The sequence below is a fragment of the Synchiropus splendidus genome, chromosome 9 (genome assembly GCF_027744825.2).
Source record: "Synchiropus splendidus isolate RoL2022-P1 chromosome 9, RoL_Sspl_1.0, whole genome shotgun sequence".
NCBI classification, from domain to species: Eukaryota; Metazoa; Chordata; class Actinopteri; order Syngnathiformes; family Callionymidae; genus Synchiropus; species Synchiropus splendidus.
In genome coordinates this window covers 19,370,912-19,395,609 of record NC_071342.1, presented here as the reverse complement: position 1 = coordinate 19,395,609, position 24,698 = coordinate 19,370,912, and the positions used below count along the sequence as shown (strand labels likewise).

Genomic DNA, 24,698 nt, shown 5'->3' with positions numbered 1-24,698 from the left:
GAAATATTCATCAGCCGCTTGACAAAAAGATGAAAAATAAATGACAGTCTTTCTTCATGGCCTTCCAGATTTTCTAAGATTGTGTCATTAAAGTTGCATGACGGACGCATTTTTCATGTATGGACTCTATCTGTTCCTCCATGAGTCTGCCGGTTGCACATTTGGGTTTTTACCTGATGAAAGGATGTGAAGTTTATGGAGCAAGTGTTGCAGAAAGAGATTTTCCTGTTCAGTCCACTGCAGTCTTGATCAACAGGAAGGGAGGGATTGAAGAAGGACTTTTCAACATGAGACCCAGGATATGTTGCCCAACTTCCCCAGATGTGATTCACGCTTGCTTCAGGAGAAGGTCAGGAGTTTGCAGGAGGAAACTTCGCTGGCATTTTTACGTCACATGTTCTTTGTGGATTAGTAATGAAGTGGTGATGCAGAGTCCTCAACAGCATGAGTGCAAATGGTTCAAGGAAATAAAGAAATATTTGCCACGCAGCCAGCTCTTGTGACACAGTGGCATGTTCTTAAAAGCTTCATGAAGAGCTGCCCTTACTGGGGTGGTATCGCGGCTGGTGGCATGAGAAGGAGTGGGGAATCGAGGTCTGGTCTAGGGATTTTTTTAAACTGTAAAGCTGCACTGAGCATCTAAACCTTACCTGTATGTGTGATGTTGCTTTCTATAACCATTTTTTTTTTAATTGATCAAAAATATTGACTTGAAAAAAAAAAAAAAAAGAAGATACATATTGGAGACCCCTGTCATGAGTACTGTAACAAAACAGAAGCTTTTTAACCACGAAATGCTTTGAACTTATTACATTTTATTTAAAGAAAAAACAAACAAATTTAACAAAAATAATGATCAGCACTAACCAACAACGTAAACCTGAACATTTCATCGTCCACACCCAAAAGTCTTGTTCCACTCTTCATACAGCTCCAGATCTTTAGACGACACGCTGGGCCGAACCGTCTTCAGAGCCTCCTGGAAGTCTCTGTAGAGGATCGGTCGCACCTGATCTGCCGTGATGGTGGCGATGTCGCTCAGCTGGATGCTGCGGATGGGACCCAGAGCCGCCTCCCGACACAGCTGAGTCATATCCGCTCCAGAGAAGCCCTCAGTGGCTGTCACTATACTCACAAGCTCCTCATCTCTCAGCTGGTTCTTCTCTCTGGACATGAGGTTGGAGACTATCTGCTGCCGAGCGGCTCCAGCCGGGAGAGGGATGTACAACCTTTTGGCCAGCCGTCGACGGGCGGCTTCGTCGATCTCCTGAGGTCTGTTGGTGGCCCCCACCACCAGGATGCGGTCGTCCGCGGCGGTGGCAGCTCCGTCCAGCTGCACAAGGAACTCTGTCTTGATCCTGCGTGAGGAATCGTGCTCGCCATCAGTCCGCTGGGACAACAGAGAGTCGATTTCATCGATGAAGATCACAGCGGGTTGGTGGCAGCGGGCGATGGCGAACAGCGCCCGTACCATCTTCTCCCCCTCCCCCACCCATTTAGAAGTGAGCGAGGATGCACTAATGCTGAAAAAGGTGGCACCTGACTGACAAGCTATACATTTCCCGATCAGAGTTTTCCCAGTGCCTGGCGGTCCAAACAGCAGGATGCCTTTAGGTGGCCCCCGAAGGCCGGTGAAGATATCCGGGCGCAACATGGGCCACACAACAATCTCCTTAATGGTGGTCTTCGCAAACTCCAGGCCAGCAATATCATCCCAGACCACAGGAGGCCCGTGGTCCATTATCTCGCTCATGATCAGCTCCACAATCTTGGGCTCAAAGTTTTTCAACCGCTCATCAAGTATCTGAGGTTCCTCACTGGAACTCTGCCTCGTGCCGCCCCCTTCCTCCTCCTGTCGCGGCATAGGCGAGACAAACTTTGAAAACGCTCCACGGGGCCTGTTGGCACCCAGAGACTTCTTCACAGTGGCGGCCATCCCCGGAGGCGGAGCTCTCTGCTGCCACTGGGAATGCTTCTTCTGTTGGTCAACAATGAACTGTTCACGGGCCGACTTGAAGTTCGACACGGGTCCGGAATCGGGACTAGTTTGACCTCTGACACTGCTTTCTCCCTCTGTGTTGTAAAAGTTTTTTCGTTTAGAAGGGTTAGATGTGGTGAGGAAGGAGGGCTGGTTGTTGTGTTGTGGAGCTGTGGAGGGATTGCTAAACAAAGACTGAGCTTTAGATGGAGGACGGGGGAACATGCTGGGACTAACAGACGTGCTCTCAGAAGCTCTAGCAAGAACATTATTGGTTGGACTACTAGAAGCGTTGCAGGCCTCTGGTTTAGACTGTGCTGGTCCTACAGGTTTGAAAAGTGGACCCTCTGACCTCAAAGCAGCAACAGTAGTGGAGAGGGCAGTAGCGGCCTCCTGTCCCACAGATACGTTAACATCTGCTGGTGCCACCAGGGACTCTTCCCCCTTCGTCCCAGCCTGAATCATCTCCTGCACGCAAGGCAACTCCATCACACTCTCCATAGTGAGGGACGACTCCCATTTGTCGCTGTAGTTCTTCTGACTACGGGCCAAATGAAGTGCAGTCTCTGCATAGTTGTTGAGTCCTGTGTGGGGGTCATCAGAGTCCAGCACAGCGGCGTAGCGCTCCGAGTAGGTCCTGAACAGGCTGTCCATGCCGGCCTGAGAGAGCTGGGAGTTTGCCCATGCATACTGAATGGAGAGGATGTGGGCCCGGTAGGCATCCGCCGTCTGTTCAGGTGTACAGTTGCCAGATGAAATGTCAAAGGACCTTCTCTGCCATTCGTCCAGGTGTGCTCCACTCATGCCTGGCCTGCTCCCGCCTGGTGAAGGAGAGGCCACAAATCATTAAATATATATCATCTCACTCAAGCACTCACTATAAACAGAGAATGAGGCACTTCTGACTGAGCAAGTGACACAGGTATCAAGTGTCACCATCCTCTAAACAAACCAATCACAATGAACTGACAACATTCATGAACAGCATTGTTGTAATGTTATTCTATTTATTTTATTTTATTTGTTTTTTTGTTGCACTTTATTCCAAGGCACTTTCCTAGTCAGTGGGCTCCCCACTGACCATGGCAATAAATTTGATTCTGATTCTGATTCAGAAACAACACAAATGTGCTGCTCATTGATATAAATTCAATGACCTGGCTGATGCAAAAAATATTTATTTCAGCTTATATTTATCCTCAAAACCATGAAATGGAATCTCATTTATTTAGGAACTATTTAAATAACCACAAAACGTCAAAAAAAGTCTTACCACGTCACTTTTCATTTAAGAAAACAGTGGCAACAACAACAAACGCCATCAAAATCGATCCTCTGACGGACACACTCTTACCTAGCATGAAACAATATTGTACACATGCGCTAATAAATGATACACTAACTTATTTTATTATCTTAAAAGACAGTCGACCATAACGTGCAGCTGTAAACAGTGTAAATAACGGCGCTTTAACTCACCGAACACAGCAAGACACGCCTGAAAGTAGGAGCAACAACACCGGATGGTTCTGTTACAGTACCGAACTCTGCTGTCGATAGTATAAGTGGGTGTAAATATTTAAAAGGGAGACCGGATCACAACAAACTTTGGCGGAAGATGTCAGTCAGCTCTACAGGAAACTATTTTTCCCGCCAGTTGCTCCGCCAACAACTGTCCGTTCCGTTTAGTTTTACGGCCAAATTATTCCATATATTTGGACGCTAATCGAAGAATATATGAAACAGCTACTTTAAGATTATGTATAATGTAAAATGTGCTTCATTCTTAATGACACGTTGTGTGTTAAGGTGTGGCAGTTAGCCACTAAAGTTAGAGCAATAATTCGGGGAAACATATTGGGACGGGACTAAAGTGTCTGCGAGTTCCGCCTACTCCACTGTTGGTGTTTTATCCTAAGTTTGTAATTTGTGAAATATTATCCGGTCCACACGTGAAATCAATGTACTGTGAATTGTTTGATTGCGTTTTAAGTGACAGAGGTAGCGACTATTAAAACAACAGACAGAGTCAATGCCGCCATCTTGTGGGGCCTTTACAACAGAACAAGCACTTTGCCTGAAGCGCTTTGTTTACGTTGCATTCTGGGAAATTGTGTTCATTTGCTCTTACTATGAGATATAAAGCGCAATTCACATATGCGTGTCGTCAAAATAAATATAATATTTAGGTTTGTGTTTAAATGTGATGTGTGTATGTACCTATGTCGACGATATACGTGACCGCAGAAACGTCAAACTAGCGTTGCTTCCGTTGGTGACACTACATTACCCACAATCCCCGTCTCTTGTGTTTATGCCGTCGACGGGAGATGACAGACTGTAAAGGATGACAGCACGCGCTGCTCTTGGATGAACTGCCAGCGCCGACCTTATCGCGCATTTAGCTCTTTCAATCGTTTGTTTTGAACGAGTCGTTCGTCGGCAGAGCAGCTGCTGAGCAAAGTTGACCGTGTGGACGTGTCGGTTAGTGAGACCGGATGTGGGTGCAGACTGGACCGGCGGAGTCAGGAGCCGGCAGCAGCAGCACAAGTCACACCCTGCTCTGCTAAACTGGAACCAGATATGACTGACTCATCGCCATGGCAAGACTGCAGGAGATAACCAAGACTACCGGCTACTGCAGTGTGGATCAGCCCAGCGCTTGACTCTGTCCGGATTGGTTTCGCAACAGACTCTGTACCGCAGCACAATGAACGCCTCCGGTTACACGTTTGTGACCCGAGATGACAACAGCACTGTTTATGCCGAGGTTTCCAAAATCCTCATCTCCACCGGACAGTGGAAGCGGCTGAAAAGAGACAATCCGAGATTCAACTTGATGCTGGGCGAGAGGAACAGGTTGCCCTTTGGTCGTCTAGGTAATGTTGGAGGCCACCATTGGGTTTGTGGTGGAAAAAGAGCTGAGCTGAAAGGCAAAGCTCTTGGGCTGTGCGTGTGCTGCCTCTCATCATTTCGCTTCATCCCGTCTTTTTCACAGGCCACGAGCCTGGTCTGGTCCAGTTGGTGAATTACTACAGAGGAGCAGACAAACTTTGCAGGAAGGCGTCACTGGTTAAGTGAGTACTAATGTTTATAAGTCACATATTGAATTATTCAGCAGAGGGTGCATTAGCTGAGCGATATCTCACCGTGCCCTCAGACTCATAAAGACCTGCCCCGAACTGACCAACTCCTGCAGCTGGTTCCCGGAGTCCTACATCATCTATCCGACCAACCTCAACACTCCGGTGGCGCCGGCCACAAATGGCCTCAGCCATCTGAAGAGCAACCCCAAGACTGATGAGCGGGAGGTGTTCCTGGCCTCGTACCACGCCAAGAAGGACAGCGGGGAGGGCACAGTGTGGATCGCAAAGTCGTCCGCAGGAGCTAAAGGTATCACGCATCTGGATCTCTGAGAAAGCCTGGTCTGAAGTGCCGCAACGATTAGTTGACGTCATCGAGAACGTCGACAACAAAATTTCATTGACGCAAAGATCTGTGCGTCGATGCGTCGATGTTGCTGTAGCTGTAAACACACACGGACCGCAGGATGGGCATCAAGAACTGGTTGTTATTGAGAAGCAGTGAGGAAATATCACATTCTCTGGAATCATTAAGATATGTTACTTTCTGTTCATTTAATTGGTTCCTGACTGAGGTCCGACTCCAACTGGCCACCATCGCTGTGCGCACAAGGATCCGCGTCACCACCTCCGAATGACCGCCTCAGTCACACTCACGGTGGAGTTTGAGCGGCGACGGGTCGTACTGTTCAAAAGTGTGGCTCTGTTTTGTTTGCGAAGATAACGCGTCTCAAGGATGAGCAAACCCCTTCGACACCATGGTAGAATGATGAAAGAGTGTTTGGTCTGTGACGCCACACACCCTTGAGCTCACAGCAAGCATGTCAGTTAGCACAGAGCTAACTTGTTGTAGATGTAGATGAAGTGAAGTATCCTCAGTGTCTCTCCTCCTAATAATAATAACCAGAACTGAACTAGGGAGCTACACTGAACACATCGTCTTAGATTACTATTCAAATAAGACTTTTTGATGGAGATATTTATCAGATGTTTTATATGGGATACATATATATATATATATATATATATATATATATATATATATATATATATATATATATATATATATATATATAATTATTATATTATATATAATATAATTTTTAATTCTTCTCAAGGACCAATAAAGACCTCAGTTTTAAAGAACTGGAGCTCTCTGTCAACAGTTTTATGCTTCATGCTTCACAGGGTTAATACATGTTCCTGGATGATGTGTCATTATTTTAATATACTTGTTTAATAATGTATGGTGTCTGGAGTATCACAGTGACATGATTTATGGTATTCGCGATTTGTCGACTAATCGAAAAAATAATGAATAGTCAGCAACAAAAATAATCGTTGCAGCTCTAGCTTATTGTTTCGTGTAAACACCTTCCAACTTGTAGTCCATTCATTCTGCTTCCTTGTCTTATAAGGCGCTGGAATTTTGATATCTCACAACGCCACTGAGCTGCTGGACTACATCGACAATCAGGGGCAAGTTCATGTGATCCAGAAGTACCTGGAGAAGCCGCTACTTCTGGAGCCTGGACATCGGAAGTTTGACATCAGGTTAGTAAGGAGAGCCTATGATGGCAGCCTGGCTGTTGTTGACTGTTTTTGGATTGGTCTCTCAGGAGCTGGGTTCTGGTGGACCACCAGTACAACATCTACTTATACCGTGAGGGCGTGTTGCGGACGTCATCGGAGCCTTACAACAGCTCAGATCTCCAGGACATGACCAGCCACCTGACCAACCACTGCATTCAGAAGGAGCACTCCCAGAACTACGGACGGTATGAGGAAGGGAACGAAATGTTCTTCGACGAATTCAGGCTCTACCTGCTCAACACTCACAACATCACGCTGGAGTCCAGCATTTTACCTCAGATCAAGCAGATCATCAAGTATGTCCTGCTTGGATGGCAGTCCTCTGCATGTCTGCGGGACACGATTTCACTGTGGTTTAACTTCACCGCAGGAGCTGTCTGACGTGCATCGAGCCGACTATCAGCACCAAACTTCTGTCCTATCAGAGCTTCCAGCTCTTTGGATTTGATTTCATGGTGGATGAGAGCTTCAAGGTTTGGCTCATTGAGATCAACGGAGCGCCAGCTTGTGCACAGTGAGTCATGTGTCTCTCCATGTGTCCTAGAAGTCTGCTGACATGCTCATTTCTGTCCCCTGAAGTGACAGCCTCCTGCCACTAGGTCGCAATGTTTACTCAGTTGCTGAGAGAGAACTATATTTATTAGGGGTGGGATTCAATTAGAAAAACTAATCTAGTTATTTAGAGAATTTGTGATTAATTAATCTCAATTAATCGCAATTAATTTGGTATATTACTGAATCAAATGATGGACCCAGACATACATACATTTAAACAACAAAATATTGTTTATTTTGCATCAGTTTGACAATGGCACAATACATCACGATGGTGGCTATATTCAAGTTTTTATATCACCTTATTTAAACTAAAGCTCTTTCAATGTCTTGAAAATATTTGTATAAGAATTTCAAGTCCATTCAGAGTAGTGGAAACCCTGGCCATTGTGTAGCGAAAAACATCCCTGAACCAAAGCAAACAGATGCTTTTGTTTGCTTTTGTTCAGGGATTCCTCCATGTTTGTTGTTGTTGTTATCATCCTAGCTGCCACGTGTCTTGTGCATCAGTGGGATCAGTGGACCAGGAACTCCAGCATTTACAAAGGTTCCCTGTTGTCTGGAGAGAAAACTTTTCAATTAAAATTAAATGAATTAAATAAAAAAATCCCACCACTAATATTTAGCTCAGTTCATATGTCTCACTTCCAATCTCTCCTCTCCAGAAAACTCTACCCAGAGCTGTGTCAAGGGATCGTGGACGTGGCCATCTCCAGCGTCTTCCCCCTCAGCAGCGGCAGCGAGAGCTCCTCCGCGTCCTCCTCTCCATACTCCTCCTCACCATCCTCCATGTTCACCACCAACTCGTGCTCCTCGCCCAAACTCCGAGCGCCGCTGCACGTCGGGCCCTTCACTCGACTCTGAGCTATTGAAAACAAAGTGACCCCCCCCTGAGCTTCTCCCTGAGTAGAAGGGCCCCCTTGTAAGTTACCGAAAGAGACGCTCCCGCTGAGGCTACGTCCACACTACTGTGTTTTGAGTCCTGTTATGTTTCATATATATGTACTTTAGTTTCCAGGCCATTCTTATTGTGTGTTGTCACACCTTCACCGAACTTACCAAGTTTGGATGAATGACTGCAAACATAAATGATAAGCTTATGCAGAGGTGAGCCACAATGACAGGTTGCATCCCACCTGTCAGGCAGTTTGTTACAAGGAACAGTTGTAAGCTTTGACTGTTACATCTAGTATTTAAAGTTGGCATGTTAGCATCTGTTGTAGACCAAAATTGGAGCTTTTAATCTACTCCCATTACATTTTTGTGGGCATTACCTTCTTGGCTTCTGACGTCGAGCTGACTGGAGTGGCTTCATTTGGAAACATAGTATTGTGGGTGTAGCCTGAGACTTTAGTGCCTTACACTTCCAACCATGCCCCCTTAAAGAGCTTGTTGACTTACTGTGACCGTTGAGTTTTTGTATTGTCAAAGTGTGCGTATTCCGCTATAGAGCAAGCCCAGACCCCAAATCGTGGTGAATATGTTCCTTCGGTTCCGTCTCTCCACGACTTTGCCTGCTCTTTGTCAGTAGCTACGGAGATAGAAACAAAATAGTAGCAAGACTCCATCATGAAGGATCCCAAATCCCCCCTCAGACCGGTCCAGTATTATCCTTGTTTCTGTATGGTTTTTGCCCTCAGGTTTGTTCTAGTGTGGTGCAAGCATGTTTAGCCTTTTGCATCTGTTTAGCTCTGATGTGTTGCCTTTATATTTTAAAAATAGATGTGTTGTGTGCAGGTGTTGAAGTAGATTGTGTAGAAGTACGACAAGGCCCCTGGACTACACTGATAGCTGAACAATGACTGTTCATTTTTATTTGAGTTGCATGTTATTTGAGTGTCCTTTTAAACAAGTTGTTTTATTGAGGAATTAGGTGCAAATTTGAAAGCGTCATCGACGATGTCTTCCACAGAGATTGGGGGGTGTGAGCTCAGTCACCTGTGAGACACTTGGAGAAGAGCTTCTTAATGAATATTCCAGTGTTCTGCCACAAGATGGCGCATGCAGCGTGATGCTAACGTGAAGAAGACACGCACGTTCTGCATTTGTTGAAGCTAAATGAGGCCTTGAAATTGTTGGTGAAGGAATGTAGAAACTGGACACTTTTGGCTGCTTGGCTTTTCAGATTCTGTGCCACTGTGATCACCAAATTGTCAAAAACTGTGTCATCTGATTGCCTAATCTGAAAATATTTTTTTAATAAGCAATAAGGGGATTCATTTCTGGAGAAGGTGGAGGCAGTTGCATATTGACAAAAGTAATTTGACTGTCTTGGCTCGGATGACTTCCTGCGTGATGTCATTTCCTGTCCAGAGTTTTGCACATTCATTGTTTGTGATGTTTCCTGGGCTTCATATTTCCTTCTTTCTACCAAAGAGAAAGTCCTGCTGTGTAATCGAATCACATCGGTTTGTGTTTGGTTCAATGGGGTTCGTGCTCGCGAGTGCTTCGACAGACAGGAGGGATGTTCGTCGAGTGTGTGTGTTGTTACTTTCCAAGCTCTTGCATGAACATTTATCTGAGACAATGTTGCAAGAATAAAAATCATGACTGAGCTTGTCTTATTTTGGCCTCCTGAAACATTGTAATGGAATAATAGATGTGCAGATGTGGACAAGATGGGGGCCCCATGTGACCCTTTGACTGCCAACATCTGACCTAGGGGTTGATAATATGACAAAATAAAAAAAAACTTTCAAATGTTTTTTTGTGTTTTGTTTTTCAGTGTTAATAATTTTCAGTGTTTACAACTCAAAACACGGTTTTTAAACTATTATAAAGTGCATCATTTGAAAGAATCGTGTGTGCCTGGGGTTATGGTTGGGTCTTCATAATTAAGTTATTTCCACTATTAATTTTACTTCAGAAAACGTGTCATAAGTCACTATAAAGAGAGTATAATGTGATATAAACAGGAGTTGACAACTCACCTGAAGGAAAGACATAACAAAAGACGAAGTCTGGCTGTGTCCCTCAGGCTGCGCTGCTGCGCCTGCTCTCATATCATGTATATTTAATATATTATAACGTTAAGGCGCTTGTCGTTTCATACAAGTGATTTCAACTCTCAGAAAGTGCAGTGGCGGTAAATATGTCTTGCACTTCCTCTCTTATCCAGCTGGGGGCAGTGTAGCTACGAGTGAACTCACTGGTGCGTCAGGATTTGACATGGCAAAGTAAACATCATGAAGTCAGATTTAAGAGGGCGATTGAGACGTGATGTCTAAAAAAACATCAGAATCGTTGTTCCAGAGTCGATAAAAAGACGGAGTCTGGCTGTGTCCCTCAGGCTGCGCTGCAGCGCCTGCTCTCGGGCGCGATCCCACTACTGTTGAGCGCGGGGGCTTTGACCTGCTCCGTTTCCGACCTGGGCCGGTGCACCCCTCCTTAGCCGACCTGCTGGTTCCGAGCTCCCCCGGAAACACCATATCGACACCCAACTTAGTGCGGACACCCGATCCACACAGTCCGCTGGAGCTCAGAGCTCCTGAGCTCAAACCATCCTCCAGTCTCAGCCTCCCAGTCACCTGGATTACAGGCGCGCGCCACCGCACCCGGCTGCCGGGGACACGGGTCACCTCGGACTTGTAGCAGGAGACGGTGGAAATGCGTCTCGCACGGTGAAGACACTCACCAAATCTCTAGTTTGATTTAACCTGCAGGATTTTACATTGATTTATTCACTGTTATTTATGAGTGAATGCGTTTAAAACAGCGTTCTGATGTTGAAACGACCTTTTGTCTTTTTTGTCCCAAAATAACCGGGACACATTTTAGGACCAAGGTTAAGTGTTTTTCTCAGTTGCTCGGTGAGCAGCACGGATTTCGGTGTTCTGGCAACACCGGTACAAAAAAAATGGCTCGCGTGCAGTGACGTCACGAACTCCGACTTCCAAATCGGAGGTGACCCGTGTCCCCGGCAGCCGGGTGCGGTGGCGCGCGCCTGTAATCCAGGTGACTGGGAGGCTGAGACTGGAGGATGGTTTGAGCTCAGGAGCTCTGAGCTCCAGCGGACTGTGTGGATCGGGTGTCCGCGCTAAGTTGGGTGTCGATATGGTGTTTCCGGGGGAGCTCGGAACCAGCAGGTCGGCTAAGGAGGGGTGCACCGGCCCAGGTCGGAAACGGAGCAGGTCAAAGCCCCCGCGCTCAACAGTAGTGGGATCGCGCCCGAGAGCAGGCGCTGCAGCGCAGCCTGAGGGACACAGCCAGACTCCGTCTTTTTATCGATTCTGGGACAACGATTCTGATGTTTTTTAGACATCACGTCTCAATCGCCCTCTTAAATCTGACTTCATGATGTTTACTTTGCCATGTCAAATCCTGACGCACCAGTGAGTTCACTCGTAGCTACACTGCCCCCAGCTGGATAAGAGAGGAAGTGCAAGACACATTCACCGCCACTGCACTTTCTGAGCGTTGAAATCACTTGTATGAAACGACAAGCGCCTTAACGCCATAATATATTAAATATACACATACAAATAATAATACACTTCCAGACCATAGCGACATAAAAAATAAAAAAGAAAGTCGCTTCCTATTACTACAGTAATTGAACTGAAGTGATCACGTTACTTTTCTGTGCGTCGCAAATATATTATGACTATGAGCACATTGGTAGAATTTCAACTTTCTTTGAAAACAAAAAACATTAATATGTGGAAAAAAAAGACAAGCCGCGCGGTGATTGGTGGAAACAGCTCCAGCTGGGTTCCTGTCGCTTCGCTCACTGACTGTGCTGCGCAGCTCCCAGTCGGGTCACTTCTCAGCACTTCAGCGCGAGTCCAGAATGGCGGGTCGACTTTTCGTGCGAGGATTTTCGACAGTGTTGCGGCTCAGGAGCCATGAGACGGCGAGATCCAGTCAGCGTGTCATGTCAACAGCAAAAGGTACAGATGTATTTATGCCGAATAAGACGTGAAAATGGAAGACTGTTCTGGTCTAAACACATCACGTGGTGGACGTTGACATTTCATATTTGATAGTTTAACGCTACCACGGTCACAAAACTGTGTGACCTTAATGCATGAAACAATAAGGTCATCGGGATCTTGTAGTGGCCTGATATAGACCCACCTCTTTTGGCTGGGGAGAGTTGACTTGGTGCCAGAGGACTAGTGGGCTGTCATGAGCTCTTATTACAGACTGAATTGAACTTGTATGTCCAGGGATTCCGACAGACGATGAACAGGCCACCGGGCTGGAGCAGCGAGCCTTGAGGGCACTTAAAGAGGGGAAGGTGAGCAACACCTCGGAGTAGAAGTTGGTGAGCATTCACCGTATCCTCCTCCTTCAGGACCCCTACAGCATGATGAAGCCCAAGTCGTACCCTGGAACCAAGGAGGAGCCTCACATCGTGCCGGGTATCGGTGCCAAGAGGCTGGTGGGCTGCGTCTGTAAGTGCTACCTGTTGGAATGGTTGGGAGCGGAACAGCACAGGAATGACGGCAAAATGTTCTGCAGGTGAGGAAGACAACACAGCGGTCGTGTGGTTCTGGCTTCATAAGGGGGAAGCCCAGCGCTGCCCCTCCTGCGGGTCCCACTACAAGCTGGTCCACCACGAGCTGCCGCATTGAGTTCACAACATAAACTTCTAAATCATAAAAACATTCTTCCTCATCCTCATAAACCTGTAAAAAGTCACACTTGTGTGTTGCTTTTTTTTTTTTATTTCTTGGATTGTTTTGTGGCTCAGCCCAAAAAAAATCCACTCTTGATTCTGAAAGCGGTTAGTGTGGCCGAAGGTGGGCGTTAGTTCATGTGATCACTGCAAACAAACTAAAAACGTGGAGCCGTTCACAACACATCCGTCCTCTGAAACCTGTGCACGTCATCTGAGCAATACCTGGGCCCAACCTTCCTGGTCGTACCTCTCCAACTCTGGAGTTCCAGCAACATCAAAACGTAACTGAAATCTAAAAGACCTTTAATGTGGTTTGTTTTTTCTTTCTTTCTAGAGTTCAGTCCCAGCTGTTCATGCTAAATTAAAGCCTTGATTATGATCTATAGCCTGCAGCAGCTTTGCACTTAGTGTCTCCCGACTGGTGTATTTGGGCAGATCCAGCAGGTTGAAGCAGGTGTGTGCGACGGGCAGGTACTCCTCTCCTCCGCCGGTGGGCTGGATAACCAGTTTAAGACTTTTCATGCCCAAAATGGGGATGCGATCGCTTCCGGTGAGAAACACTGAGAGAGAGAGAGGAAACATATCAATTCAGAGACGAGCACCACATCTTTGAAGATGGAGAGCTTACGTAGGAACTGCTTCTTCTTCTCCAGTGCAAGGTTGTGGAAAACTTCCCAGAAGAGTTTGATCGTGGGGTGGTCGGCCCAGTACTCCCCTTTATACTCAGTCGCCTGGAAAGCAGGAAACTGAATTGCTATTTTGCACTAGCTTTAATGTCTAGTTCCCCAGTAACTACTTGGACCAGCAGGGGGCAGCACATATCTAAACTAGTCAGGGTCAGTGTTGGGCTTTCAGTGCTCGATGAAGGGGGCGTGGTCCCAAGTTGTCAAGCCCAGGAATTGAGGAACCCAGTGACATATTTCAGGGGTTCTTGACATTTGGAACAACTGAATAAAATTGTGAATAAAATAAACGTGTCAAAATATCACAATAAAAATAGTATATTTTATTTAAACTCCAAAGACGATATAAGTAGTAAGCAGTAGTCAGTGTAAATGAAATGTTCCAATTAATTTTCTAAACTGCTTCAACAGGTGCTTTCATGAACGTTTTTTTATTGTTGGGGGGGAGAAGTTATTTTCAAGAACTTCTCCATAGTTGGTAGCTATCACACATTTGCAGCTGTCAAGTCAATTCAGTGACACACTACTGCCACCATACGTGGCTAATGTATTAAAACTCAGCATCTCGCCGCCCCCACTGCCCAAAGGAGCAAAACAAAAAAACTTTTAGCGGCCCACTAGGGGGCGCTCGTGACCCAACCATGGGACACGACCCTATGGTTAAGAATCACTGACCTATTTGACGCATTGAATTCAATTTTAAAGCAACTGTCAGGACCTTTTCCAGCTCTGTCCAGTCGTAGTTGGTGTTGCCGATCACCATGGCCTGCAGTTCGTTGGGCTGGAAGAGCTCCAGAACTTTCCCGCCGCACACTTTGTGGAACCCAGCGTAGAAGCACTCAAAGAGTGGCGCCACCGACCTGTTGAAGATGTAGTCCACGTAGGCGTCGATGAACTCTTGCCTGAAAGGGAAAACGTTTTCAGCGCCACCTGCTAGCAGGTCTGAACAGCCACAACAGTACGTCATCCGTTGGTCACCTGTTTGCTTTATTAACAGGGATTTCTTCACCATTAGGTACGAGCTCCAGAACCTCTGTCGCACCATAGTTTTCCTCCGTTATCTAAAACACAGAAACAGTGTCAGCAACTTGTATATCATTAGACTATCATCAACATCATGCAGGTCCAAGACCTAACTGTGAAATTGAGGCAAAACGTTTCCTCTATGTCGTCTTCAGTGTAGTCCAGCAGCTGCTGCAGACTCCTGAGGACACAAACACAAACTTCTTCAGTGGATCTGAAATCGAAGTGCTTGCTGGTTCTCACCTCCCCACGTCCGGCTGCAGCTCCTTCAGGTCATCTAACGTGGGGATCTTCTTCAGGAGCTTCTTATAAAGAGCCACTGGGAAGTTGAGCTCCACAATGGTGAGATTGTAGATGGCCAGACCACAGATGACCCCGATCAGGCTGAACAAATCGATGTCCTCAAAGGTCTGGAAGAAAAATAAAAAGACAGATTTGTTTATGAACTACTACTTTTTTTCCAGGCAGTGTCAAAGTCATCTATTTTGGAAGTCATTTTAGTACCTTGCTTGAGAACCAGATGAGCCTGGACTCCTCATTGTAGCGAAACATTCCGTATTTGGGGTCCAGCAGCTCTTTCATGATCAAGAGGAAAAACTCCTTCCTCACACCTCCTGCATCCACCGCTTCCTCCCCGACGAAAACTACCTGGAGTAGGTCAGAAGCAGAAGCATGTTTGGCAACTGGCAATTGAAGAATTGTGTTGTGACTGTGAAAAAAAGGCTCCTGAATCACCTTCAGCGGTTTCTTGTAGTCGACATTCTTGGACTTCCTGAGGACTTCCATCGTGTCCCCCACGATGTTATCCCTCCGTACGATGAGGATGAGGCAGGGGTTCACTGACTCCACCGCAGGGATGAACATGGAGCTGAGGTTCTGCATCTGGGCCTGGTCCACTGCCATCTACACACACAACAGATCAGTTAGAGAACATCTTCTATCATGGACCACTGTTTTCCGTACCTGCATCTGAATGACGGCATCAGTCTGCAGCAGAGTGGTCTTCGCTTGAGCATCGTACACAAATGGATACCGGCACAGCGTGACCATACCGTCGTGGCCCTGGGGAGACACTAGCGTGAGTGAAGTGAAGCTTGGGTGGGGCGTCAACAAAACCCACCATCGGATGCATTTGCATTTGAATCCAGGTGATGTAGTCGTTCCTGATGTCTATCAAGTCATCAAGCTCATGAATGTAGAATTTATCGTACTGGATTTTATGTCCCGCTTTTTCATTGACCTGAAAGCAGAATGCAACAATCAATAAAACGTCTTCTCTTCCAGCCGAGGGGATTAAAACCGCTCACCATGTGGAGGAGCTCCAGAAGTCGAAGTGACATGTCCAGAAAGCAGGTAAAGATCCTCTGCTCGGTGGGAGGGATGCCTACTTTACGCATCTGCAGCAGGAAAACCACCACCTCCTTGTACAACTCTACCAGCCGCTGGAAGACGTGAGGCTCCAGCGTGGACCACCAGTTACCTGCAGCAGATGCACCAGCAAATACTGACCAAGTATCAGGACGCAGCGAAAATGCTGCTCATGTGAAGATAACTATCGCTGCACTGTTGATGAATAACACTATGTGTGGTTTACAAAATATCAAAATCTCAATTCTGGTGCAGACATAAGCTGCCACTATCCACTTCATTCAGTGAGACTGAGGGGCTCTCGTAAACAGTTTCAGACACAAAGTATAGCAATCTGATATAGAGAAACAGTTCAAGCTCAACAGCTCAAGTCACAGTGCGCCACTGCAGAGCGCACGGAGCTCTGTAGGAAACGTGCATCGACTTCACTTCAACTTTGCTTCTACCAGACAAGGAGAGCTGTAGTTCAGACCAACCTGAGAATGATAAGAACCTAGGGCGGTTCCACACTACGGACTCTGTCTCGAGACAAAGCTCTTTTGGCTCAGAAGTCCGAGATGTGAACACAAGCGAGTCGGGTTTTGGTCACGGATCCCTGATCCCAGCTCTCCACAAGGGGTGAGCTTCTCACTTCAGGCGACTCGGCGCTAGATGCCGGAAAATACTATCCTCAAAGCGTGGATCAATCAAGACTCTCCGTATTACGCAGCTTGTATCCGCTATTTCCTTGTAAAACAAACATAACAACACTCTTTCATGTTTAGTTTTGCCTGGGAAATGCCACATTCTGTTACAGCCATGGAGGAGCTCCGTCACCAGTTAATATCTGAGGTGAGGACGACTCATACTGTTAAGAAGTGACAGAGAAATAAGGAGGTCAAGGCGATGGTGAGACAGAACCTGCAGTGCAAAACCGCCCCTAGAAAAGATAAAGTGAGGAAAACAACTTCCCAAGCAAGCTTTTGGTCAAACCCGCCCACTGTTTTGGACTGTAAAGGGAAAAAAGTGGGACCTACCGAGCACCTTGAGAGGAGCTTCTTTCAGACTAATGATTGACTTGGCGAACGGGATGGTGATGGTGACATAATTTTTTCGGTCACTGAACAGAGGACATTCAGGGAGAGTGAGGTAGAGTCTCAAGGCTTCTATATCTGGAGGAGAGTTGCTGAGCTTGGGGATCAAGTTCTTCTCCAGATTGGCAGCGATCTGAGGGCACCAACAATCAAACACAGGAAAAAAAGTCAGCAGAGTTAGAGACAGAAGTTGACAATGCATCATCCGCCATGAACCTGCTGGGCGATCTCAGTGTGATCTTCCTGTATCAGTCTGTGAAACAGGAGGCGAGCCGTTATTACATCGACTCCTGGATTTTTAGTGCTGGTGCTGTAGTGATCCGGGTGGCTGAGAGAGAAGACGGTGGACGTTTGAGTTTCAGAAGAAACCTCACAGTGAGACGGAGGCGGACAGACTGTGCAAAATCTTACCTTCTCGACAGGAAGGATCCATTGAGACAGCTGGCTGAGGAGAACACCAGATCAATCTCACTGAAGGGAGGAAATGTGAACAAACGTTAACAGATGCACAACACAAACAAAACAAGCATCTTTAAAAGGTCAATTCTGACTTTGAAATTTCTATCGGAAGTCTTCCTGACGTGTGGCACGACCATTTTTGGACGATGTCTTCATTCAGTGTGCAAATCCTCCTGTTGGGGTCTTGAGCTGCGGCGCCCACCACATTGTAAAGGTTCTGCAAGCCACAACAGAAGTCAACAGAGCGACACGGAATGGTAGAACTGCGAAGAAAACTTACATTTGAAGTGCAGTACTGAGCAAAACTCTGGTCTCCTCCGGCATAAATCCTCCTGATGAAGTAGTTCTCGTCTGTGTCTGCATCTGCACAAACCAGAACAAACTCAAGGTCACAGACAACACAGTAACACTGCAAGTTTACAAATGAGGACTGACTCTTTCCATTACAAGTACGACCACTCACCACCCGCTGGCAAATTGTTTATGAGTATGGAAAAAAAATCGCCACCATAATGTAGTGCTATTAAAGCTTAGACAAATGCTAACTTGAGATGAGCTAAAGGTTTACATCAAATTTATAATGCTGAATAATAGAGGTTTAAAAGATAATGACTGACATGAAGGAGAACGATTTAACAGAACCAAACGTGTTTCTTTGTAATTATTAGGGATAGGATTGATGCTAAATTGTGACTGCAAAAAACATGTGAATTTCACCTGTGTCTGTGGGTGTAATGGCGGCCACCCAGGTACCTCTGACAGAGGAGGGGCTTTTCCTGTTGCATGTGGATCGAGTGCCAAGTTGACCGTTACCGCCAAGCCCAAATGAGTCCATCTTCCCAGAGGAAGGTGTGAAGGCTATAGTGTGCTGCCTGCGGCGAGAGCATGAGATGAGATCCAAGTGAAAGAGGACCTATAAAAGAAGCAAAGCACCTTCCACATGCGATCTGCGTGACGACATTTCCCATGAGCTCGAAGACCTTCCTGGGGTTGATCTCGTGGTTGGTTGAGTTATGCCCCAGCTGTCCGTACCCTCCAGCTCCGAATGTGAACACTCCTCCTTCCTTTTAGATTCAACAAGAGCAATGATTCTGAGGATATTCTTGATGTTTAACAATGGCAGACATCATTTTGCAGGTGACTGTCACCAACTATTTTGAACAATCTGACTGAGAACGTGCGGCCCAGAAAAGGTGAGCAGGAGATAAACAAAGGTCGAACCGAGAAAACAGTTGCACAAAATAGTCGACTTAACTTGGTCAGAGCAGCTGTGTGGTCTTCTCCACAGGAGATGTAAATGACTCTCTGCGACCGAAGAGACTTCAGGAGTGTTGGAAATGACCTATCTGAAAGGCAAATTCAGTCTTTATTTTTCTACTTATGTGATGGGGTCCAAATCAGTATTCACTGGATTCACAAGTCCGGAGACGTCTAGAGCAAGCAGGGCAAGGACAAATTAATAAAAGAAATTGCTAGTAGTAGAAGTAGTCAGCATTTTTGGTGAATTAAATGTCTATTAAATCTTTTTAAAGGATTCGTTTATACAGGTACAAGCATTTATGTATTTCCACAGTGACATGGATGCTCGGCCGTCGACGTCTCTCACCATTGCTGTCGTTGAGACCCAGCTGACCGAACTTGTTACGTCCCCAACCGAACACCGCTCCGGAGAGAGTGAGGGCAAAGCTGTGAGCACCGCCTGCTGATATCTGTGCAAAGGGAATGCCCTGCAGGGACTGGATGATTTGCGGTGTGGGGATGCTCGGTCCGTTATTTCCCAGCCCAAGTTGCCCATATCGATTCTGGCCCCAGGAGAAGATTTGCCCACCTATAGATTGCAAGTAAGAGAAAGTTATCTGCTGTTCGATGACAATTTATCTTGTGTTCAGCACTTTCCTACCTCTTGAAAGTGCATGTGAGTGCCAGTAGCCACAAGAGACCTGAGCGATTTGGACATCTGACAAAGTTTTGATGTTTCTAGTGACAGAAAAGAAGATTGTTTAGACTAATTTTTAAAAATTGTCTGGTCAACATCATCACCCTACCTAGGCACACGAACACATTCTTCAAAGTTATTGAGGCCCAGCTGCCCGTCGGAGCCCAGACCCCAGGAAAAAACCTGTCCATTGTCATTCAAGGCAAGAGTGTGACACTCTCCACATGACACTGCCACGATGATCTGAGCATCCAGAGCCACGACCTGCTCTAATGGAAAACAAAAGTCAATGTGATAGCTTCAAAGTTGCACTGTTCAGGAAACACTAATAGAGCACCAACCTGGTTTCTTTCTGGCCTTCTCGTGCCCTAACTGGCCCAGGTCGTTGCAGCCACAGGTGTAAACAGTCCCATCATCCAACACGAAAACTGTGTGCCTGCGACCACAACCGACGTTGGACACCTGTTTTCCATAAAAGAACTTACATTTCCGTGGCTCAACCACAATCTCCTCATCAATCCCACCCAAACCGAGCTGTCCATATGCAGCATTGCCCCAACACAGCATGGCCTACTCTCCTGGCGACTGCACAGACAGCAGGACCACCTATAGGAAACACAGAGCACATCAACCTTTTGGAAGCTTAGACAACAATAGAATTAAAAGACAGGATGGATCAGCGCACTGGAAGAGGTGCTGACCAATTTCACTAGCTAAAAAATAAGTTACTTTAACATCACATTACGTGTTTCTGACTACTCTAATCTTACTGAGTCCAGCGGCATCAAACCGGTTTGATCATCAGCATAGAAGAGGATCCACTCGCCCAAATTGGGGACTGTTGTAACATGAATTAAATTACTTTTAACTTGCTCTGGGCGGTGACGAAGAAAAAAAAAATGAATGACTGCATCCATTATTTGTCTTTTAATATGAGCCCAGTCGATAGAGTTTATCTTTTGTGTGTGGGTGTAAAGGCATCTTAATGTGACACCAATGGTGACCCTTCCTTTGTCAAACTCAGTTACACAATCTAAGGTGCTAACTGTTATTTCATAGAAGCCACATGTAGTATTTAGAGTAGGTTTGAGACTAGTAAGAAAGCTAATTCTCAAGAGTAAGAATCAGAAGAAAGGAGTGGTCGGAGGAACACAGATAACACGGTACAGTCCACACCCCATCAGGTCTGGATCAAGATGTGTGTTTATCTACTTGTTCATTCACTTATCTGCCGTTGAATGTTTTATTCTACTAAACAATGACAACGCATTTGTTACTTATCATTAATGTTAGTAGCCATTTCAGTCAGATACGACTTCAGCGTGTGTGTGAAACACTGGAGATGCTTATGTGCGGGTCAAATGGCAGGAGGCTAACGGTTCCACCAGTTTACCAAACAAAACCGCTGGAGACTTTCACGGGAAAAGTGCATTTACAGTCGGAATCAGAAACTGAGAGAAGAATGTTTATATGCTAACGTTAGCATGCTCGCGGCGAATCAATGCCTTCCCCAAATTTTGCAGCAGTTAGTGCGAGTAAACCACGTAATGCCGAGTCTTCCACAATAGCACGGAGCTGCACTTGTTTTACCTATAAATGCGTTCAGAATTAACGACTACCACGTGTTTGTTGCAATATAGCATCGCTTTTCAAACTAAGAAATAGTGGACTTGTCAAGCTAACCTTTCGGTAAACAAAGCAGCTATTTCATCCATGTAAACCTTTGGGTTTTCATGTTTCATTTTTGTGTATTTGGGATTCTAACAAGTTATACATTGGGAAGAACATACGGTTCCCTCCTTAATTCCATTCAGAGTCAAAGTTGAAGCCTATTAGTCAAACCTACCTAATTCCCCAGCCGCTAGTTGTGCGGTATTACCCGACACATTTGCAGTTATTTACAAAAGAGACGCCACACAAAAGCTGGACTCCAGAATTCCAGTGCGGTTGCTTCACTCGGGAACGTTATTTCAGTCCGTCAACAACTGCTGTTCGCTTCCGAGGAAGTGACAGACGTCAAGCCGTCGTGTTGTGAACACCGCACCCGGCTACTCTTTTCAAAATAAAGCATATCTAAATTCACAGTGACAAGGAACCAGCGAACAACGTTTGAATGCTTCTCAGTTTTTACTGATATTAACACAGATATACGTTATAAACCGACATTTATCCCAACATGAAGTTGGATGTTGGTTGTAATGTATTGGTGTCTTTTATTCAAAGGTAATTACACTCAAACCGGAAGTGAAACGGTCCTCTTTACACGAGCTACTTGATAAAGGTTCAGAAACGTCGCGAAGCATCGAAAACGTTCTGGATGAGACGCGCGCATGCGCACTGACATTTACACACAACACGGCATGTGTCAACAATAGCAAGAACTATTTGATTTAAAAAATTATAGCAATTAATAAAAGTAATGTATTTTAGAAAACGTCCATGTTCGCCGTCAGTTGAGCACTGGACAACTTTCTCTTTTAATCTGCTTATGTTCACTGAGAGCGTTTCTTTAAAAGCACTTATGGTGAAAGTTGACCTCGTTAAACTAAGTTTGTTGACTCCAGGTTCTTCGGCCATGATCGCTGAACCACGGAGAAGTTCAAGGAGGAAAGTCTAAAATAATCTGGAAAAAAAAAATCCCCCAAACACAAAACGCAAATATGCTTTATGATACAGTCTGAAGCAGGGCTCGTTCCCATTGGTCCAGCGATGATGTCTTACTCACACTCTGCTTGTTCCTGTTTATCCGATGACGTCACTTCTAGTTGTTGATGTCACTTGTTCCTCTTCTCCAGGGCAGGACCTTCGAATCTAACTTCAACAAACTCTAAAAAAATAACTGTACAGCCTAGTTAGATTTGTCCCTCAGTGGGGAAATTCTTATACCCGAATTGTAGCAATATATGAAATATTTTATTTCAATTTGTAATTTGTTTTTATATATTTAATAATACGAATATTTTAATTAGGTTTAAACTGGTTCATATTGAACAACATATATATATATATATATATATATATATATATATATATATATATATATATATATATATATATATATATATATATATATATATATATAGTTTCTTTTTTTTCTGCTACAATGAGCCAAAAACCTCTACCAACTATCTTTCAAGAAAAGAAAGAGATGAAGGAGCAACTGGCCAGTTATGGAGCCACATTGACCAATAACCTAAATTTAAACGTTTAAGGAATTTAAAGAGGTCAAAAGAGTTGATGCAAATTTCACCTGCAAGTATGCGATCATTGTTTTAACTCAAGAATGAAGTCTAGAGTAAAGAGACTCTGTTGGTGATGACTGGGAAGCAAAGTGTTACAGGAAACTTCATTTCCAGTGGGAAATTGAGGGGCGTTCATTTGCTTTGAAAGGGCAAGTTTCTGCCATACCAGGCTCAAAAGGGTGACGTCACAGAAACCGCAACTCATTTTAGGCCAACGAATACAGTTGACAATTTAAATTTAATTTGAATACACACACCTTTTTAACAGCACATTTTCACTGTGTTAGCAACCATTACATTGTTGTGTTTGAAGTCATTTTGATGCAACAAATGTGCCTCCGAGTGATGACTGAATACCTAAAAAAAGAAAGGTCTGTGAAACTACGTTATTGGTCTGATTTACGCAGACGCTTGCGTAGAAAAAAAGTTTGTCCTGTGAGTGTCTGATTAGTTGCTAATAAAAGCACAGCTTGACAAGGTTGCGAATCCTGTTTGACCTGTCCTGCGAGTGTCTTTTCCTCGTGACTCGGGTCGGTTGTTTTCTCATAAAAGACAGTTTCACGGTGTAGATCTACAGCAAGATGTTGCAGCTGCTGGGGGTATGTTTGCTTGATAAAAGACTTTATTTTTAAATGTTTTATAGGTGCTTAATAAGTGATCTTTTTCCTTTCAGAGTGTCGTTGGTCTTCTCTTGATCATTATGTGCTTCACAAGAGGACTGAAGGAGGTTGGTATCTTTTAAATCACAGTTTGAAATTTCAAAAGGAATGTTCACTAAGAAACATGTTATGGTCTTTCAGCAGGCCAAAGTTAAAAAAGTAAACACGACGGAGTCATCAGCAAGCAAGATGGTAAGAACTTTAATAGAAACTCCAGGATGAGGAGAAAACAGCGAGTTGGATTGAGACTGTGTGGTTTCTCAGAAGGACCTCAATGAGGAAGACGTCCATCTGCTGGCCAAGATCCTGTCAATGGGGCTGGTGGACGCTGATCCCAACTACCTTCAACATCTTAAAGGCTTCCGAGATTTGAAAAATGGATAACTGGATTTGAAACATTGAAGATTTGAACAGAACCAAGCGCCAGGACATCTCCATGGACTGGTCACCTCAGGACAAGCTAGTTCCTCGTGCCTTCCTGCAGCAGTGGAGGTGAACTTGGATCAGCTCTAACCTCGCTCACAGGGAGAATCACTATCACGTCTCATGTCTCATATTGAAGAACATGCGCTCAGGAGTCGCTATGAAATGTAGAGCACCTCGTGTGAACAAAGGCTGCTGACTGACGTGCTGCTTAGGTGGCGGGCGGAGTGGTTTCATAGACCCAGATTTAACCGGTGCCTTCTTGTTTGATTTGGTTCTGAATGGGTAATTTAGCAGTGAGTAAAATGGCATCCTGTGAACTGACTGAGTCACCTGCTAATACAAGTGAAAATAGTTCTTTTATACTGTGAAGTACAAAACTAATATTAATTACGAACATAAAACATGGAGCTTTTTCCAAAAGGTACTGTAATTAAGTTGTATCACACTGAAGTACAGTCCTTGGGAAAAAAAGAAAATGAATTGAGTCGACATAACAGCTCAGGTCTCGTCATATTTAATCCTACCCTCGGCTCGAATTTAACAGACTGTGTTGCTGAGTCTCGAGGAATAAATGTGTACCTGTTAGTTTGTTATTTTTCACACAGACTTTGTTCAGAAGGGTGATTTGACTCGTCTCCTTCACCTCTACAGTTACGCAACAAAAAGCCTCAAATAAAATATGGCATTGTTTTGTCTGACACTTGCGTTATCATTCCACACTTCGTTGCACACAGTCTCTATCGCAGTGTTTTTCAAACCTTTATCGAGCCACAACACCCAAGCTTCATTGAAAAAAATCCCGAGGCCCAGCACCAAAGGAACCTCGGCCAAAGTGCACTTGTGCTTAAAGTCCTATAGAAAATCCCTATTAATTTGAAAATAACTGTAGATATAGACACTCGGTTGCTATTTTTCCAGGCTATTTGCAGAAACAAATAGCAGAAAATGGATTTGTTTCAAATGTGTCCATAAAGGTGCGGGAATATGGCAAGATATA

At 45.0% G+C, this 24,698-nt stretch overlaps 4 protein-coding genes across 5 annotated transcripts; 2 read left to right on the top strand and 2 right to left on the bottom strand.

The window, feature by feature from the left end:
* Window positions 1-866: 866 nt before the first annotated feature.
* On the bottom strand, window positions 867-3,602 carry fignl1 (fidgetin-like 1). 2 transcript variants are annotated; one of them, XM_053875448.1, is made up of 2 exons: window positions 3,458-3,602; window positions 867-2,799 (listed from the first exon to the last, which is right to left on the bottom strand). In XM_053875448.1, the coding sequence occupies exon 2, from the start codon at window positions 2,780-2,782 to the stop codon at window positions 890-892; it is 1,893 nt and encodes a 630-aa protein (XP_053731423.1). In that variant the 5' UTR covers window positions 2,783-2,799; window positions 3,458-3,602; the 3' UTR covers window positions 867-889. The 2 variants fall into 2 exon arrangements, with proteins under 2 accessions (XP_053731423.1, XP_053731424.1); XM_053875449.1 differs by lacking the exon at window positions 3,458-3,602 and adding an exon at window positions 3,252-3,400.
* Window positions 3,603-4,308: 706 nt separating this feature from the next.
* On the top strand, window positions 4,309-9,881 carry ttl (tubulin tyrosine ligase). Its single transcript, XM_053875105.1, has 7 exons — window positions 4,309-4,857; window positions 4,977-5,055; window positions 5,139-5,371; window positions 6,480-6,615; window positions 6,681-6,950; window positions 7,025-7,168; window positions 7,875-9,881. The coding sequence occupies exons 1-7, from the start codon at window positions 4,689-4,691 to the stop codon at window positions 8,071-8,073; spliced, it is 1,230 nt and encodes a 409-aa protein (XP_053731080.1). The 5' UTR covers window positions 4,309-4,688; the 3' UTR covers window positions 8,074-9,881.
* Window positions 9,882-11,930: 2,049 nt separating this feature from the next.
* LOC128765029 (cytochrome c oxidase subunit 5B, mitochondrial-like) lies at window positions 11,931-12,846 on the top strand. Its single transcript, XM_053875408.1, has 4 exons — window positions 11,931-12,098; window positions 12,378-12,448; window positions 12,506-12,605; window positions 12,673-12,846. Exons 1-4 carry the CDS (start codon window positions 11,999-12,001, stop codon window positions 12,783-12,785), a joined length of 384 nt encoding a protein of 127 aa, XP_053731383.1. The 5' UTR covers window positions 11,931-11,998; the 3' UTR covers window positions 12,786-12,846.
* A 17-nt stretch (window positions 12,847-12,863) lies between these two features.
* On the bottom strand, window positions 12,864-21,480 carry herc4 (HECT and RLD domain containing E3 ubiquitin protein ligase 4). Its single transcript, XM_053875410.1, has 24 exons — window positions 21,221-21,480; window positions 19,716-19,980; window positions 19,484-19,643; window positions 19,339-19,415; window positions 19,045-19,266; window positions 18,689-18,784; window positions 18,372-18,498; window positions 18,156-18,310; window positions 17,719-17,801; window positions 17,531-17,655; window positions 17,391-17,450; window positions 17,196-17,307; window positions 16,923-17,112; window positions 15,846-16,018; window positions 15,659-15,778; window positions 15,502-15,600; window positions 15,274-15,441; window positions 15,043-15,186; window positions 14,782-14,948; window positions 14,653-14,719; window positions 14,494-14,576; window positions 14,234-14,417; window positions 13,461-13,563; window positions 12,864-13,392 (listed from the first exon to the last, which is right to left on the bottom strand). Exons 2-24 carry the CDS (start codon window positions 19,939-19,941, stop codon window positions 13,184-13,186), a joined length of 3,150 nt encoding a protein of 1,049 aa, XP_053731385.1. The 5' UTR covers window positions 19,942-19,980; window positions 21,221-21,480; the 3' UTR covers window positions 12,864-13,183.
* Window positions 21,481-24,698: the final 3,218 nt, after the last annotated feature.

What these genes read in the sequence shown, in the direction of transcription:
- fignl1 (XM_053875448.1), bottom strand. Translation starts at nt 2,782, where the DNA reads ATGAGTGGAGCACACCTGGACGAATGGCAGAGAAGGTCCTTTGACATT.
- ttl (XM_053875105.1), top strand. Translation starts at nt 4,689, where the DNA reads ATGAACGCCTCCGGTTACACGTTTGTGACCCGAGATGACAACAGCACT. An exon ending in GTTGCCCTTTGGTCGTCTAG is followed by an intron (nt 4,858 to 4,976) that starts GTAATGTTGGAG and finishes TCTTTTTCACAG; the next exon opens with GCCACGAGCCTGGTCTGGTC. An exon ending in AGGAAGGCGTCACTGGTTAA is followed by an intron (nt 5,056 to 5,138) that starts GTGAGTACTAAT and finishes CCGTGCCCTCAG; the next exon opens with ACTCATAAAGACCTGCCCCG.
- LOC128765029 (XM_053875408.1), top strand. Translation starts at nt 11,999, where the DNA reads ATGGCGGGTCGACTTTTCGTGCGAGGATTTTCGACAGTGTTGCGGCTC. An exon ending in TGTCATGTCAACAGCAAAAG is followed by an intron (nt 12,099 to 12,377) that starts GTACAGATGTAT and finishes TTGTATGTCCAG; the next exon opens with GGATTCCGACAGACGATGAA. An exon ending in GGGCACTTAAAGAGGGGAAG is followed by an intron (nt 12,449 to 12,505) that starts GTGAGCAACACC and finishes CTCCTCCTTCAG; the next exon opens with GACCCCTACAGCATGATGAA.
- herc4 (XM_053875410.1), bottom strand. Translation starts at nt 19,941, where the DNA reads ATGCTGTGTTGGGGCAATGCTGCATATGGACAGCTCGGTTTGGGTGGG. An exon ending in AGCTGCTCTGACCAAGTTAA is followed by an intron (nt 18,499 to 18,688) that starts GTCGACTATTTT and finishes TCTAAAAGGAAG; the next exon opens with GAGGAGTGTTCACATTCGGA. An exon ending in CTCAGTACTGCACTTCAAAT is followed by an intron (nt 17,656 to 17,718) that starts GTAAGTTTTCTT and finishes TGTGGCTTGCAG; the next exon opens with AACCTTTACAATGTGGTGGG.